This window comes from Pseudorasbora parva, chromosome 25 (genome assembly GCF_024679245.1).
Source record: "Pseudorasbora parva isolate DD20220531a chromosome 25, ASM2467924v1, whole genome shotgun sequence".
NCBI classification, from domain to species: domain Eukaryota; kingdom Metazoa; phylum Chordata; class Actinopteri; order Cypriniformes; family Gobionidae; genus Pseudorasbora; species Pseudorasbora parva.
This window is the reverse complement of record NC_090196.1, coordinates 29,649,487-29,665,489: the sequence shown is the minus strand read 5'-3', so window position 1 is coordinate 29,665,489 and position 16,003 is coordinate 29,649,487. Positions and strand designations below refer to the sequence as shown.

General features: G+C 42.0%; 1 protein-coding gene and 1 long non-coding RNA gene across 3 annotated transcripts in view; one reads left to right on the top strand and one right to left on the bottom strand.

Annotated features, from left to right (window-relative positions):
- LOC137064477 (uncharacterized) overlaps nt 1-3,113 on the top strand; it is a 118,318-nt gene extending 115,205 nt beyond the window's left edge. The window contains exon 3 of the long non-coding RNA XR_010901550.1: nt 2,987-3,113. This is a non-coding gene — a long non-coding RNA (uncharacterized lncRNA). The remainder of the gene's footprint in view (nt 1-2,986) is intronic.
- Nucleotides 2,245-16,003, bottom strand: part of pidd1 (p53-induced death domain protein 1) — a 32,012-nt gene continuing 18,253 nt past the window's right edge. Inside the window, exons 8-15 of one of the 2 annotated variants that reach the window (XM_067435826.1) lie at nt 11,591-11,738; nt 10,825-10,960; nt 10,013-10,163; nt 9,486-9,609; nt 9,259-9,374; nt 8,998-9,105; nt 5,848-6,026; nt 2,245-3,137 (exon numbers count right to left, since the gene is read on the bottom strand). In XM_067435826.1, the coding sequence (XP_067291927.1) occupies nt 2,903-3,137; nt 5,848-6,026; nt 8,998-9,105; nt 9,259-9,374; nt 9,486-9,609; nt 10,013-10,163; nt 10,825-10,960; nt 11,591-11,738 (1,197 nt within the window). In that variant the 3' untranslated portion in view covers nt 2,245-2,902. The remainder of the gene's footprint in view (nt 3,138-5,847; nt 6,027-8,997; nt 9,106-9,258; nt 9,375-9,485; nt 9,610-10,012; nt 10,164-10,824; nt 10,961-11,590; nt 11,739-16,003) is intronic. The other variant, XM_067435825.1, reaches the window with a different exon arrangement.

The window sequence follows — 16,003 nt, the reverse complement described above, 5'->3', positions numbered from 1 at the left end:
TCCTGTGATGGGTAGGTTTAGGGGCTGTGTGTGTGTGTTTGTGTTGGGTAGGTTTAGGGGCAGTGTAAGGGGATAGAAAATACGGTTTTGTACAGTATGAAATCCATTACGCCTATGGAGAGTCCCCATAAAACATGGAAACACTACGTGTGTGTGTGTGTTCCTAAGGCTATAATAATGTGGTGTTATTTTTTTGGATTATTATCATCTCAGTTATTATTATCAATAATATATCTGATTATGCTGCCTTTAATTCATTATTTAAATTTTTATAAAACAGAAGTGTTATTGTAGAAACTCCTTTTCGACTATTACTATTTTTTTGGTAACACTTTACAATGAGGTTTCATTGGTTAGCATCAGTTAATGTATTAACTAACATGAACTAACCATGAGCAGTTCATTTGTTACTGTATTAGTTCATCTTCGTTAACGTTAATGAAAATACAGCTCTTCATGGTTTGTTCATGTAAGTTCACAGTGCATTAACTAAATTAGTATTAGTAAATGTTAAAATTAACAAAGATAAATAAATGCCTTATAAGTGCAGTTCATTATAAGTTCATGTTAACTAATGAACCTTATTTAAAGTGTTTTATTTTGTGCATTCTTGTAATTATTTCATGACAAAATAAGCACGTTCTTATTTTGTTCTTAACATAAAAACAGCACTGGTTACCATATAAAATTATTGATGTATATATATAGATATGATATATATATCATGTTACTGTACTATTAGATTTAGATTTTATTTTATTTCCTTATGTTTGTGACTAGTCTAACAGTCAGAGCTACAATTGGGACTGTTGCTGATTGCTGGCAGCCACTGAGAGGACGTTGTTCCTCGTTTCGCCGTTTTCCACCGCTTCTCTAATGTTTATGTTTGAATTGCTGCGGTTGGTTGGTTCTGGTTTGGAGGACATTTGATGTTTCTCGCCACGACTGCTCACTGGTGGTCTCCCTTGGGCTTAAGCTGCATGGTGGCTGAAGTTTGCACCGGGCTAGCGTCATCTGGGCCATCGTCATCAGCGTCCGGCGTCCGGCATGATGTTGGGATGTTCCGCTTCTCGGCTGCGCCGCTGTTCCGTCCTGCATTGCGGCCGTGGAGCGGCTTGGACTTCTGCGCCGACCCCGGTGTGTACACAGAAGTGCCCGGAAAAATGTTCTGCCTCCTGCATGGTGCTGCGGTGATCCCCATCGTTTGAATCGTCATGAAGACCCATCATCTGGTCTTCAGCTGTCCTGCCTCGGCGATGTCATCGGGACACTGCCGCTGGGAGAAATTTAAAACATGGAGTGGACCACAGTGTGCTGCGGAGCTAACAGAGACTTCCACCATCAGCTGTTTTCTGTTCACCATCAGCTCTGTTTCTGTTCACCATCAGCTCTGTTTCTGTTCACCATCAGCTCTGTTTCTGTTCACCATCAGCTCTGTTTCTGTTCACCATCAGCTCTGTTTCTGTTCACCATCAGCCCTGTTTCTGTTCACCATCAGCTCTGTTTTCTGTTCACCATCAGCTCTGTTTCTGTTCACCATCAGCTCTGTTTCTGTTCACCATCAGCTCTGTTTCTGTTCACCATCAGCTCTGTTTCTGTTCACCATCAGCTCTGTTTCTGTTCACCATCAGCTCTGTTTCTGTTCACCATCAGCTCTGTTTTCTGTTCACCATCAGCTCTGTTTCTGTTCACCATCAGCTCTGTTTCTGTTCACCATCAGCTCTGTTTTCTGTTCACCATCAGCTCTGTTTCTGTTCACCATCAGCTCTGTTTCTGTTCACCATCAGCTCTGTTTTCTGTTCACCATCAGCTCTGTTTCTGTTCACCATCAGCTCTGTTTCTGTTCACCATCAGCTCTGTTTCTGTTCACCATCAGCTCTGTTTCTGTTCACCATCAGCTCTGTTTTCTGTTCACCATCAGCTCTGTTTCTGTTCACCATCAGCTCTGTTTTCTGTTCACCATCAGCTCTGTTTCTGTTCTGTTTTCTGTGTTGGTTGATTGTTTGTAGTATTCTATATTTTTACTTTTTATTCATTTTTTGTGTTATCTCCCCCCCCCCCTTGTTGCACTTTGAGATTCTTCGGAATGAAAAGTGCATTATAAATAAAATCTATTATTATTATTATTATTATATATATATATATATATATATATATATATATATATATATATATATATATATATATATATAGTGCTATAAAACAGAAAAAACGTTTGAAAAATGTTGACAGCACTAATATATACATATAACATTTTTGAATATATTTAAATATATAGACATACATACACATACATATTATGCAATATTGTATTACATTAAAAAATGATGTACAGCAACGCGCATCGCCACTGAAAATATTAAAAATAAAGAGAAAATCTGGAAGAATCAGTGGGGAAAATGTCACAAAATGATTACTGGCTTCATTTTCCTTATGCAAAATATAATTTCTGCCTGTTTCTTTATATATTAGTTTAATTTCATGAATTTGTTATTTGATTTTGAGGTGAAATATGAGCCTTTTGAAAGGCTACATAAGCTCCACCCACATGCATTAAATATTTTGATTGTTTCTTGAACGTATAACAGGAATAAAGTCCATCATGGCACATTTGGGTGCTATGAATAAATCCATGCACTTGACAGGGAGCTCTTCAGAGGCACGAGAGAGGGAGAGGGAGAGGGAGAGAGAGAGAGAGAGAGAGAGAGAGAGAGAGAGAGAGAGAGAGAGAGAGAGAGAGAGAGAGAGAGAGAGAGAGAGAGAGAGACCCACAGTGACTGTCCTTTTTGTCCATGTGTGTCATTGTTTTTGTCTCCAGGGCTGCTGGTGAGAGTTAATATGTCATGTTCCTGACATCCGCTCTCAGCATGAGCAGCACAGTGTGTGTGTGTGTGTGTGTGTGTCAGATAGACTGAGGGTCTGCAGAGGTAGCTGGTGTCTCCAGCCCAACTCGCTTTAGTGATTCTTCATACTTCCTCTTTCCCAGAGTCACTACGTCCTCTACTTCTTCCGCCAAGTCCCTTCTACCACTGTCCACCAGCGCTTTCATCAGCCGCTGCACCGCCCCAGGCCCCGCCCCCTGCTGCCCTCTCGCCCAATGAAAGAGCATCGCCAATACCTGGGCCCCAAAGTTGTCCCTGACAAAACAAACACATGGACAGGCCATTTTATTTGTATTACTATTTACAATCACAATTTTTTGTGCCATTCTTAATAAATTAGTTAAAATTATGTGTGTACATCATGGCGGTATTTGATATGCTGCTTTTAAATTGTGATTTTTTTTAATTATTATAATTATATAATAGTATTGTAATTGCATAAACCCATTTTTGACCATTCATTTTTGCACTGTGCATTTTTTAATACCATGACAAATAAAAATGATCATTAATGCAATGCAACAAAACTATTCTTGTAACCAAACTATTTCAAAATATTATTTGTTAATTACTAAAGTACATGTATAACAAGGTCAATGTAAAATAAAGTGTTACAAATTTCAATAAATGTGTTCAATTAAGCAACGATATAGCAGACAAAATTATATAAATTATGAAGAATTAAATTAGTTCTGAAGTGTTTAAATTAAAATGCTAAAAATGTCAGCATAAATGAGAAACAAAATGTATTTATTTATTTCAAGGCATATGACATGACATTTATTCCACAATTAATTAGGTTTCATTTTTTATGAGTAATTGTGTGCCTTATTTATTTAGGACAATAAGGATAATTTTTCCACTAATTTTCATCATTATAATAACATACACATAATTCTGTCATGTCAATTAAAGCATGGATGGATATAATAAACTAAATTAAATAATTATATATTTAAGTCAATAAATGTAAATAATAATAAATAATTACATATATAATTAAATGTTGCGATAAATAAAATAAAAATAAAATTGAGTTAGCCTAAATAAGGCATTTCTGCAGTGATAAACAAGCACTTTTAACCCAAATTTTATTAACATAATTAAATTATTAAAACTGCATACATACACATATATATAGATAATTAATCATTTAATTTAATTGTGTATTTTAATGGTTTCTATTTTTATATAAATGTTATATTTATATCACTATTAAAGATGATGGGAATTTCACCAAGTCAAATTTAAGACTTTCTAAGACCTTTAAAGATCATTATGAATTAAATTTAAGACCAAGGCTATATCACACAATCAAAAAAAATATTCAAAGGAAATGCAGAATCATTCAAATACTTGCACAGCAAATTAATTAATTTAAATTGAACAAAGTATTAGTAAATGTATTATTTTATAGCTCAAGTTTGGAGTTTACATCAGTTATTAACTCTTTTTAGTGCAATCGGGTATATTATACTTTTATTTGGTCATTATGCAAGATGGTAAGAAAGATTCACCTTTGCTTTCACGATCGCGGAACTGGAAGAACTGTCAGCTGAAGAATAAAATCTTTTTATTCGTCTGTGGAGTACAATCTGATAGAGGCTCGTGCCAATAACACGCAAGCTGATTGGCTCGCTGCAATGTAAGATGCATGCTGGTCTCATTTGTAGTTGTAGTAAAGCGAACAATAGTTGGACTAGCGAACGAAAAAACTACAACACCACGGAATAAACACACGCGCTGCGGGAGGCGAGAGCATTTCAAGGTAGGGTTATATGGACGTAGGAAAATTAAGACCTGTTTAACATTATTTAAGACCTAGATGCAATGCTTCCGCGAATTTAATACTTATTAAGGCCTTACATTTTGATTTTGAAATGTAATACTTTTTAAGACCCCGCAGGGACCCTGTGCAATGATAAATATTTCTGGATAAAATGTGGATAAAAAGTGTCCTAAATAAATTAAATTCAATCAAAAAGGAGCCTAAATAAACAAAGACATACAATTATTCATAACATAAAAACTGGCATTAATTGTGGCATAAATGTCATGTCATATGCCTTAAAAAATAATTAATAGAACACATTTATTGAAATTGCTAACACTTTATTCTACACTGACCTTGTTACACATGTACTTACCACAGTAATAACAGTCAATTAAGCATAATTACATGCAACCAAACCAAAGCCAACCCTAGAGTAAGTAAATGTTTTTAATGAATGTTTCTCAGTACTAAACTAGTGTAACAAGGACACTTTAAAATAAAGTACAACCCTGGAATTTGAAAGTTGACTTGAGAGAGACTGGGGTGTGAAGAAAAACAGACCAGAGAAACTGAGTGTGCATGCCTGCGTGTGAATGCGGCCCGTCTCCTGCAGTGTCCCAGATGGCTGACTGATCAAAACAAAACACTCAAAATTCAGCATTGCCGTCCTCATTTCTTTCCTCCGTCTCTCACTTTCACACTGCCTCTCTTTCTCTCTCTGTACTGCATTTCCCACAGTGATTATGAGTTATTTTATACCAGTGCAAACATATCTGTGATCGGTCCCCCTTTGCTTCCTGTCAGTTCTGTACTATCCTATCTCAAAGGCAAAAAAGCCACAAAAAAGAGAAAAAGCTCATGAATATTCATGAGCTCATACTGCTGTATAGACTTTCCAGTCATAGAATGTCATTAATAGTCAATGAGGCGTGGGGGGGGTATAAAAATATAATACAATTAATGTATAATTTATCATACATTAATTGTATAATATATATATATATATTTCTTTGTGAAATATAAAATGAATGCATCCTGTGACAACAGTGAATGTTTCTCAAATACTGTGCATACCTGCTGTAAAATCAGTAGTAAATCTGTCCTAAAATAAAGACTGAAGGTGTGGATTTCAAGCGCCATCTGCTGGCGGGCTCTTTCCACAAGCCCCACTGGCTCTGACCTGAGGCTCACCTGTGTTGGTTTCGGATTCGCTCCAGCTGGTCGTAGCCGATGCCCAGGTTGATGCCGATGTTCTGCCACTCCTGGTTGATGCGTAAGGAGATGGACAGCAGGTTGGTCTGCGTCAGGTAGCCGCTCTCCGGGTCGCCCAGGTTCAGCTCACCAGACATGTTCCCATCACAGTCAGCGTTCTGTGTGTGAAAATATGATTAATAAATCACATCTAGCTATCATAGTTTAAATTCAGAATCAGATAAGTGATCTGAACTTGAGATATTTCTCATATTGCAGATAGTTCTGCATACCGTCTGCATCCTGACCTAAAGGGAAACTAATAAGTGAGGTATTTTAAAAATGAATGGGCAGAAACTCTCCCACACGAAAAACTTGACAAACGTTCACAAATGATTCCAACAGACTCTAACTTTAACAAGTCTGCTAAACAAACAACACAATATTCTAAAAAGGACTTCAATTTGTGTATTTTAATTGGTATCCCTTACGAAACAAAAATATTTTGCAGTATATTGGAAAATATCATGCAATACATTAGGCAATATATTCACATATATGGGATTTAATATTTAAATTTTCCAATATATTGCAATATACTGAAAGCGGCAATCATTTGTATATTTTGCAATATATTACATGAATATATAATATATTTTGTAATACCATCAATATATTATTCCATATATTTACAATATATTAAAATATATTTCAAGTAATATATTGGTAAATATATTTTCCTTTTGTAAGAGATATAATAGTATAATATATATAATATATATAAACATGGTGTATTACTTTAAATTGTAATTTACAATAATATATAAAGTAATATATTGCATTCTGTGATTGATTTAGTTCCCAGTGGGATTGACACCACAAACAATAACGAAAAAGATAACTATAATGTTAAATATATTAGCCTTCACACTAGAGGACTATTTCATATATATATATATATATATATATATATACAGTCTTGTTCAAAATAATAGCAGTACAATGTGACTAACCAGAATAATCAAGGTTTTTAGTATATTTTTTATTGCTACGTGGCAAACAAGTTACCAGTAGGTTCAGTAGATTGTCAGAAAACAAATGAGACCCAGCATTCATGATATGCACGCTCTTAAGGCTGTCCAATTGGGCAATTAGTTGAAAGGGGTGTGTTCAAAAAAATAGCAGTGTCTACCTTTGACTGTACAAACTCAAAACTATTTTGTACAAACATTTTTTTTTCCTGGCATTTAGCAATCCTGTGAATCACTAAACTAATATTTAGTTGTATGACCACAGTTTTTTAAAACTGCTTGACATCTGTGTGGCATGGAGTCAACCAACTTGTGGCACCTCTCAGCTGTTATTCCACTCCATGATTCTTTAACAACATTCCACAATTCATTCACATTTCTTGGTTTTGCTTCAGAAACAGCATTTTTGATATCACCCCACAAGTTCTCAATTGGATTAAGGTCTGGAGATTGGGCTGGCCACTCCATAACATTAATTTTGTTGGTTTGGAACCAAGACTTTGCCCGTTTACTAGTGTGTTTTGGGTCATTGTCTTGTTGAAACAACCGTTTCAAGGGCATGTCCTCTTCAGCATAGGGCAACATGACCTCTTCAAGTATTTTAACATATGCAAACTGATCCATGATCCCTGGTATGCGATAAATAGGCCCAACACCATAGTAGGAGAAACATGCCCATATCATGATGCTTGCACCTCCATGCTTCACTGTCTTCACTGTGTACTGTGGCTTGAATTCAGAGTTTGGGGGTCGTCTCACAAACTGCCTGTGGCCCTTGGACCCAAAAAGAACAATTTTACTCTCATCAGTCCACAAAATGTTCCTCCATTTCTCTTTAGGCCAGTTGATGTGTTCTTTGGCAAATTGTAACCTCTTCTGCACATGCCTTTTTTTTAACAGAGGGACTTTGCGGGGGATTCTTGAAAATAGATTAGCTTCACACAGACGTCTTCTAACTGTCACAGTACTTACAGGTAACTCCAGACTGTCTTTGATCATCCTGGAGGTGATCATTGGCTGAGCCTTTGCCATTCTGGTTATTCTTCTATCCATTTTGATGGTTGTCTTCCGGTTTCTTCCACGTCTCTCTGGTTTTGCTCTCCATTTTAAGGCATTGGAGATCATTTTAGCTGAACAGCCTATCATTTTTTGCACCTCTTTATAGGTTTTCCCCTCTCTAATCAACTTTTTAATCAAAGTACGCTGTTCTTCTGAACAATGTCTTGAACGACCCATTTTCCTCAGCTTTCAAATGCATGTTCAACAAGTGTTGGCTTCATCCTTAAATAGGGGCCACCTGATTCACACCTGTTTCTTCACAAAATTGATGACCTCAGTGATTGAATGCCACACTGCTATTTTTTTGAACACACCCCTTTCAACTAATTCAACTAATTGCCCAATTGGACAGCCTTAAGAGCGTGCATATCATGAATGCTGGGTCTCATTTGTTTTCTGACAATCTACTGAACCTACTGGTAACTTGTTTGCCACGTAGCAATAAAAAATATACTAAAAACCTTGATTATTCTGGTTAGTCACATTGTACTGCTATTATTTTGAACAAGACTGTATATATATATTCTCTTTTCGTGTTTCTCTTCTTCTTCTCTCTGGATGTAATTGTAATTTGTGTTGATTATTGTTTTGTGTGATTTTATGTTGTGAATAATTTTAAAAGAGGACCCCAGGACGATTACCTGTTTTTAAAAGGGCCGCTAATGGCGATAAAACTATATATATATATATATATATATATATATATATATATATATATATATATATATATATATATATTAATTACTGTATTTTTGCTATGTTCGAGCTCTTTGAAGCAGGATGGATTCTGATTGGCTGTTTGTATCGTTCATCTCCTGGGTAAAATCGCTCTGAAAGTGATTTCGACGATATCTTTTCTCTGTGCTGTTATCATTATAGTTATGGTAATTCTGATATTCTTTAATAAAAATAAACAATAAAAAACAATAAAGAAAAAAGACGATAGTTATCGTCCTTGGTGTGAACGGGCCTTTAGGAGTGAGGTACCTTATAATACAAAATACAGCATTGTTCAACACACAGCATTATGCACTGTGGTTAGATCTTAGAGATTGCTCACAGGAATCCGCAGAGGAAGCGTCGCCATCCACTGGTTGTCGTGACCTTTTCTTTTACTCGCTACTTCCTCTGGAAGATCATTAGGCACTTCACCCCTGTAAAATGAAACCTGGAGGGAGAAAGTAAAAGTGATAATTATTACAACATCATCATTAAATCAGATCACATTTGAGGTCAACATGCAAAGCTTTATGTTGGATCCCACAGTGGAAGGAGCTAACCAAACATACTGGACTGATCTGACAGAGATCAACCCTCTCACCTGTCCTCTCACGATGCTCTGCTGAGGCTGGGTCGGGCACACATGGACCTCTTTAATGTTCTTCAGGTGAGAGTAAAATGTGAACGCGAGTCTGCCATCTTTACAGTCAGGACGGTCTGAGGACACCATTCAGGATAACTTTAATATGTTTAATAGTTTGCATCTATTCATGCTCTATAGGCTGAGGTGTGTTTCTTGTAAACGTGTGTGTGTGTGTGTGTGTCCACCTGCGCTGATGTCAATGCCTCTCTCAAAGCCGGCGAAAAACTGCTCTCCCTCCAGCAGGATACACAACTCAGACGGCTGAGGACCTTCATACTGCTCCGACAGAGACTCCAACCTGTTTTCAGCCTAAAGGGAGACCAGAACAACGACTGCTAAAAGTGTAGTGTATCATTTTAATGAAATTAGAGCCTATAATTATACAAAAGTTCATAGACTGTCTTCCTGGAAAATGAATATCACAGACGGACTCTCGAGACATTGCACTTTTCATTACATTGACTTCTATTCATACACATATGAATGCAGGAGACAGGAAATACAATGATGCATAGAAATTTTGCTCACTCAAAGTCAAGTGTGACCATGGCATTAGTAAGCAACGGCCTACTTAGAAACCCCTAGAAACCACATGGCAACACACACACACACACACACACACACACACACACACACACACACACACACACACACACACACACACACACACACACACACACACACACACACACACACACACACACACACTCACCTTGTCAGACGGCAGACACTGCAGCAAAACCTGCTCTGGGTCACTTTTTCTCTGTAGTGCCAGGAATCGAACCCGGAACTGTTTCAAGCGCTGATACATCTTCCTGACAACCCCACTAACACACCTGTGAGTTGTGTACCACAACCAGTACCTGAACACACACACACACACACACACACTGTATATGACTCTGTGCGTTTACACTACTGGTCACAAATCTGGAATAATTGAGATGTTTAAATATTTTTTAAAGGTCTTGTCTGCTCACCAAGGCTGCATTTATTTGATCAAAAATACAGTAAAAACTGAAATATATAATGTTTCTTGAGCATCAAATCAACATATGAGAATGATTTGTGAAGATCATGTGATACACTAGCATTCAAAAGTTTGGGGTCAGTAAGATTAAAACTCATAATAATAATCCTTTATTCAGGAAAGATGCATTAAATTGATCAAATGTGATATTTCTAATGTTACAAATTAATAAATGCTGTTCTTTTGAAACTTCTATTTCAAAGAATCCTGTAAAAAACTGATTTCAACATTGATTCATTCATCAAGAACCATTATTAATGATTGTACTATAATTGGTACAATTTATTAAGAACCAATAATAATTGATAATAAATCATTATATGAGAATGATTTCTGAAGCATCATGTGACACTGAAGACTGGAGTAATGATGCTGAAAATACAGCTTTGAACAGAGAACAGTTGTAATAATATTTTACAATATTAGATTTTTCCTGTAGTCTTGATCAAATAAATGCAGCCTTGGTGAACAGAAGAGACTTCTTTGCTGCTCACCATGAGAAGTGTGTGATTGAGAAGACAGCGTAGATGTGTGTGACGTAGAGGGACACCTGAGCAGTGATGTCAGTCCAGGTGTGGGCCGTGGGGTCGCCGTGCATCAGGTGTAAACGGGACAAGTCCACCATGTGTCCTGAACACACACATATGAGTCTAAAGCATTTGTTCAGTATGTCATCAGTAGCGCACTACCATACTACTCATATTAAATACTAAAAAAATACTAGTTTTTGCAGAGTGTAAACTGTCCACAGCTCAACACCAAACAACACTGACTTGACCTTCTGACTTAATAAAGCCACATTTACTTTACATGGTTCAAGGGAACTATTTTCAGTCAGAGAACTGTGTGAACTGTGAAGATGCGAAAGTAATGTTAAATTATTCAAATATTAACTTAAAATATAAGGGGGCACTTCAAGGGCTCAGCTGACAACAAAATTGAGAACCCCTGAATTAAATAAAAATATCAAAGCATCATTTACAAAAAATATATAAAATAAAGACAGCACAAGTGCACTTTCAACACTTGACAAAACAAAACTTGTTGAGTCTGAAATGCTAAAACAATAGATGTAATGTTGAAAATGAAGCGGCTTACACATTCCTCATTTGTTGAACAGCACTAATGTCTAGAATAAGTTAAACCGCTAATGTCTGTAAACATAAATCTCAGGCAAGGAATGAGCCTCTAATAAGATTAAGATCTGCTTAGTTTAACAATTAAACCGTTTCCTAGAAAGAAGCGAACGTGATGCAATACCAGTCACTCCAGGTGGAAGAGGAACCTGCACGGTGATTGGCTGAAGGAAGTGCATGCTGGGAGTCTGAGAGAGGCATAGCAGTGGGCTGGCACTCGCTTGAGGGTCTCCGGTCAGGTCCTGCACCTCTGACAGCGCCACCTGCAGGACCTAAGGGGGAAAAACAAATATAGACACAGAATTGAGCAATATGAGATCATAAAAGTCAAATGAGTTGCATCAGTCGATTAGCTCATTAAAGGACAACTCCAGTGAAAAATTAACCTAGGGGTAATTAACAGATGGTTAGCGAGAAGATCGTTCTCTGGGATGCGTGTTCATGAAAACTGAATGTAAAGAGTTTTATCTCTAAAAACAGATTAGCTTATAACAAGGGCTGTGTTGAAAAAATGGTGTGGCAAGGGGGGCGTGGTTCAGCGAGGTCTGCAGCGGGAGAGAGCCGCGGGACGAGCGGTAAGTGAGTGGGTTGGAAGCAGATTAATAACACCTGTCTCTCGTTCCAGTAATGAGCGCGGAGAGGGTATAAAACATCGGTGGAACCGGAGATCGAGGAGAGAGAGAGGGACTGCTGACGCGACACACACACACACCCACGGACATTGAGTTGTGAGACACGTTGACCCGGAAGCGGAACGTTTAACCGGAACCCGGAAGTGACTGAGAGAAATACACACTGGCAATAGCCGTGTGAAGAGACTGAGTTTTTGTTCTAGTAAAGAGAAGCGTCAGCAGTCAAACCGACCCCCTTGTCCTCTTCCTTCCTTACACAAACGAACTTTATCACACTGGTGCCGAAACCCGGGAAGGAAGTAGGACAGCGCCGCCGCCATGACAACGCCCTCCGCCTCGCCGTTTGCGGACATCATCACCTCCCTCGCGGTCCTCCACCAAGACCAACATCAGGCAATGCTGGACCTGCGGGCAGACCAAGAGCGCCGCTTCGAGGCGATTGTCCGCGGCCAGCAAGAGGACCGCGAGAGGTTCCGGAGCTGGATGGATCGGGAGGTTCGCGCCGAAGCCGCCGGGCTGGCTAGCGCATCGGTCCACGTGCCCCTCCACAAGATGGGGCCAGAGGACGATCCGGAGGCCTTCATAGACCTCTTCCAGAAGACCGCGGAGGCCTCCGGCTGGCCCCGGGCACAGTGGCCGGTGCGCCTCATTCCATTACTAACAGGAGAAGCCCAGGCGGCCGCCCAACATCTGCCGGTAGCGAACCTCCTGAAGTACGAGGATCTCAAGAGGGCCATCCTACAGCGGGTCGGTCGGACCCCGGAGCAACACCGCCAGAGGTTCCGCTCCCTGGAATGGGGCGAGGCCGGCCGACCCTTCGCTATGGCCCAACAGCTCCGGGACTCGTGCCGCAGATGGCTCTTGGCCGGCGGAAGCGACGTGGACCATATCGTCGATCTGGTGGTGCTGGAGCAATTCATCACTCGGCTCCCAAGAAAGACCGCCGAGTGGGTCCAGTGCCACCGGCCCACGTCGCTGGAGACGGCCATCCAGCTGGCGGAGGACCACCTGGTGGCGTGCCCGGGGGTCGGCGAGCCCTCACTAACTTCTCACTCTCTCTCTTCCCCCTCTGTCTCTCCCTCTCGCCCTGTCCCTCTCCCCAGGTCCCGTCCTCCAGGCCCTCCTCGCGTTCCCCCCAGAGGTCGGGGTGGGATGGGCCCAGGACCGTCTGGGAGTTCGCGGGCTCCGCCCAGGGGGGCGGGGCCGCTGGGGGCGGGTGGCGACAATGGCTCCGGTTTCACACCCTCCCCGCGCTCATTTTCCAACCCACTCCCCGCCGCAGGGGCGGCGGGCAGGCCTGGGCTGGCCTGTTGGCGGTGCGGTGATCCGGATCATTTTGTGGACCGGTGTCCGATGATGGACATCGGAACAATGATCCGGATCCCGAACGTCCCACGGGCCACCCCCGATCAAGCAGGAGAGTACCAAATTCCTGTGAGTATCAAGGGGGGTACATATCAAGCTTTGGTGGATTCAGGATGCAACCAAACCTCGATCCATCAAAGCCTGATGCAGCCTGGGGCATTGGATACAAGCCGCATGGTTAAGGTGCGGTGTGTGCACGGGGATGTGGTGGAATATCCGGTTGTCCCGGTCACGATACAGTTTAGGGGGAAAAAGCATAGTGTTGAGGTGGCGGTTAGTCCCCCACCTCCGGCATCCGCTAATTCTGGGGACGAATTGGCCCGCCTTTTCGGCGTTATTGGGGTCGTTATGCGCGGATGCCGCTTGGGAAAACAAGGCTAGGAACGGGGCGGTGCGAGTGCAGGTTTGGCGAGACTGATACGGGACCCTTGGGAACAGCTTCAGAGGAACCGAGCGGGGTCGAGAGACTGATTCTCTCGGACCGCATTCCAGCAGGTCCGCACTATCGACGGTCAGTCTCTCCAACCCGCATTGCCCGTCACGTATCCTTATTTTGTCATAATTAAGGATCGGTTGTATCGAGTGACCCAAGACACTCAGACAAAAGTAGATACAACCCAGTTATTAGTACCAAAGAGCCGCCGGGAAATGCTTTTCCAGGCGGCTCACTCGAACCCGATGGCGGGCCACCTGGGACAGGCGGCCACACTGAATCGCTTAATGACCCGATTTTTTTGGCCAGGCATTCATGACAATGTGCGCAGGTGGTGCGCGTCTTGCCCTGAATGTCAGTTGGTGAACCCACTGGCCGCCCCAAAAGCGCCATTGCGCCCCCTTCCATTAATGCAGGTCCCCTTCGAGAGAATTGCGATGGACCTCATCGGGCCATTAGAGCGATCCGCACGCGGACATCGTTTTGCGTTAGTCATCGTGAACTACGCAACACGATATCCGGAGGCAGTGGCTCTCCGCAACATCTCCGCGAAGAGTGTTGCGGACGCACTGTTTCGTCTAATCTCCCGAGTGGGGATTCCGAAAGAAATCCTCACTGATCAAGGCACGGCGTTTATGTCACGCACGTTGAGCGAACTCTACGGTTTATTGGGCATTAAATCCATTCGAACAAGCGTCTATCACCCACAAACGGACGGCTTGGTCGAACGGTTTAATCGCACGCTTAAATCCATGATCCGTAAGTTCGTGCAGGAAGACGCCAAAAATTGGGATCGGTGGTTAGAACCCCTCTTATTTGCCGTGCGGGAGGTACCCCAAGCCTCCACGGGGTTTTCCCCCTTCGAGCTTCTCTACGGACGGCAGCCCCGGGGGGTGCTGGACGTCCTACGAGAAACTTGGGAGGAGGGACCTTCTGTGGCCAAAAACGAAATTCAATATGTGCTGGACTTGCGAACAAAACTCCACACCTTGGGGCGGCTATCTAGGGAGAATTTGTTGCAAGCCCAGGACCGCCAGAGCCGGTCATATAACAGGGGTACGAGACTACGCAAATTCACACCGGGAGAGAAAGTGCTCGTATTACTCCCTACATCGAGCTCTAAATTAATGTCAAAGTGGCAGGGGCCGTTTGAGGTCGCACGACAGGTTGGAGACCTCGATTATGAAGTGATACGATCCGATAGGAACGGGGCACGTCAAATATAACACCTCAATCTCCTTAAGAAATGGAATGAGGTGGAATCAGTGTTGTTGGCGACGGTGATCGGGGGAGAGGATGATCTCGGGCCAGAGGCGAGCATCAAAGCACAATCGGTCGCGCTGGCCCCTGGGGGAGATCACCTCTCACCGTCCCAACTCACTGATTTATCAAAACTGCAGGCGGAGTTCGCCGACGTGTTTTCGCCCCTACCGGGACGTACCAACTTAATTCAGCACCATATCGAGACGGAGCCGGGCGTGGTAGTTTGCAGCCGGCCGTATCGCTTGCCTGAACACAAGAAAAAAGTAGTTCAGGAGGAATTAGGGGCAATGCTCGATATGGGAGTAATAGAGGAGTCCAACAGTGACTGGGCGAGCCCGATCGTTTTGGTCCCTAAGACCGACGGCTCGGTCAGGTTCTGTGTGGACTACCGCAAGGTGAATGCAGTGTCGAAATTCGACGCGTATCCAATGCCGCGGGTTGACGAGTTGCTTGATCGGCTGGGCACGGCTCGATTTTATTCGACATTGGACTTAACGAAGGGCTATTGGCAGATCCCCTTGTCTCCATTGTCCAAAGAAAAGACAGCTTTCACCACGCCGTTTGGATTGCACTAATTCGTCACGCTTCCCTTCGGCTTGTTCGGGGCGCCCGCTACCTTTCAGCGCCTCATGGACAGGATTTTGCGTCCCCATGCCGCATATGCTGCTGCCTATCTGGATGATATCGTGATTTACAGTCACGATTGGCAGCGGCATATGCAGCATGTCAGGGCGGTCTTGAGGTCGCTGAGGGGAGCGGGGCTCACGGCCAATCCGAAGAAGTGTGCAATTGGGCGGGTGGAAGTAAGGTATCTGGGCTTCCACTTGGGTCATGGACAGGTGCG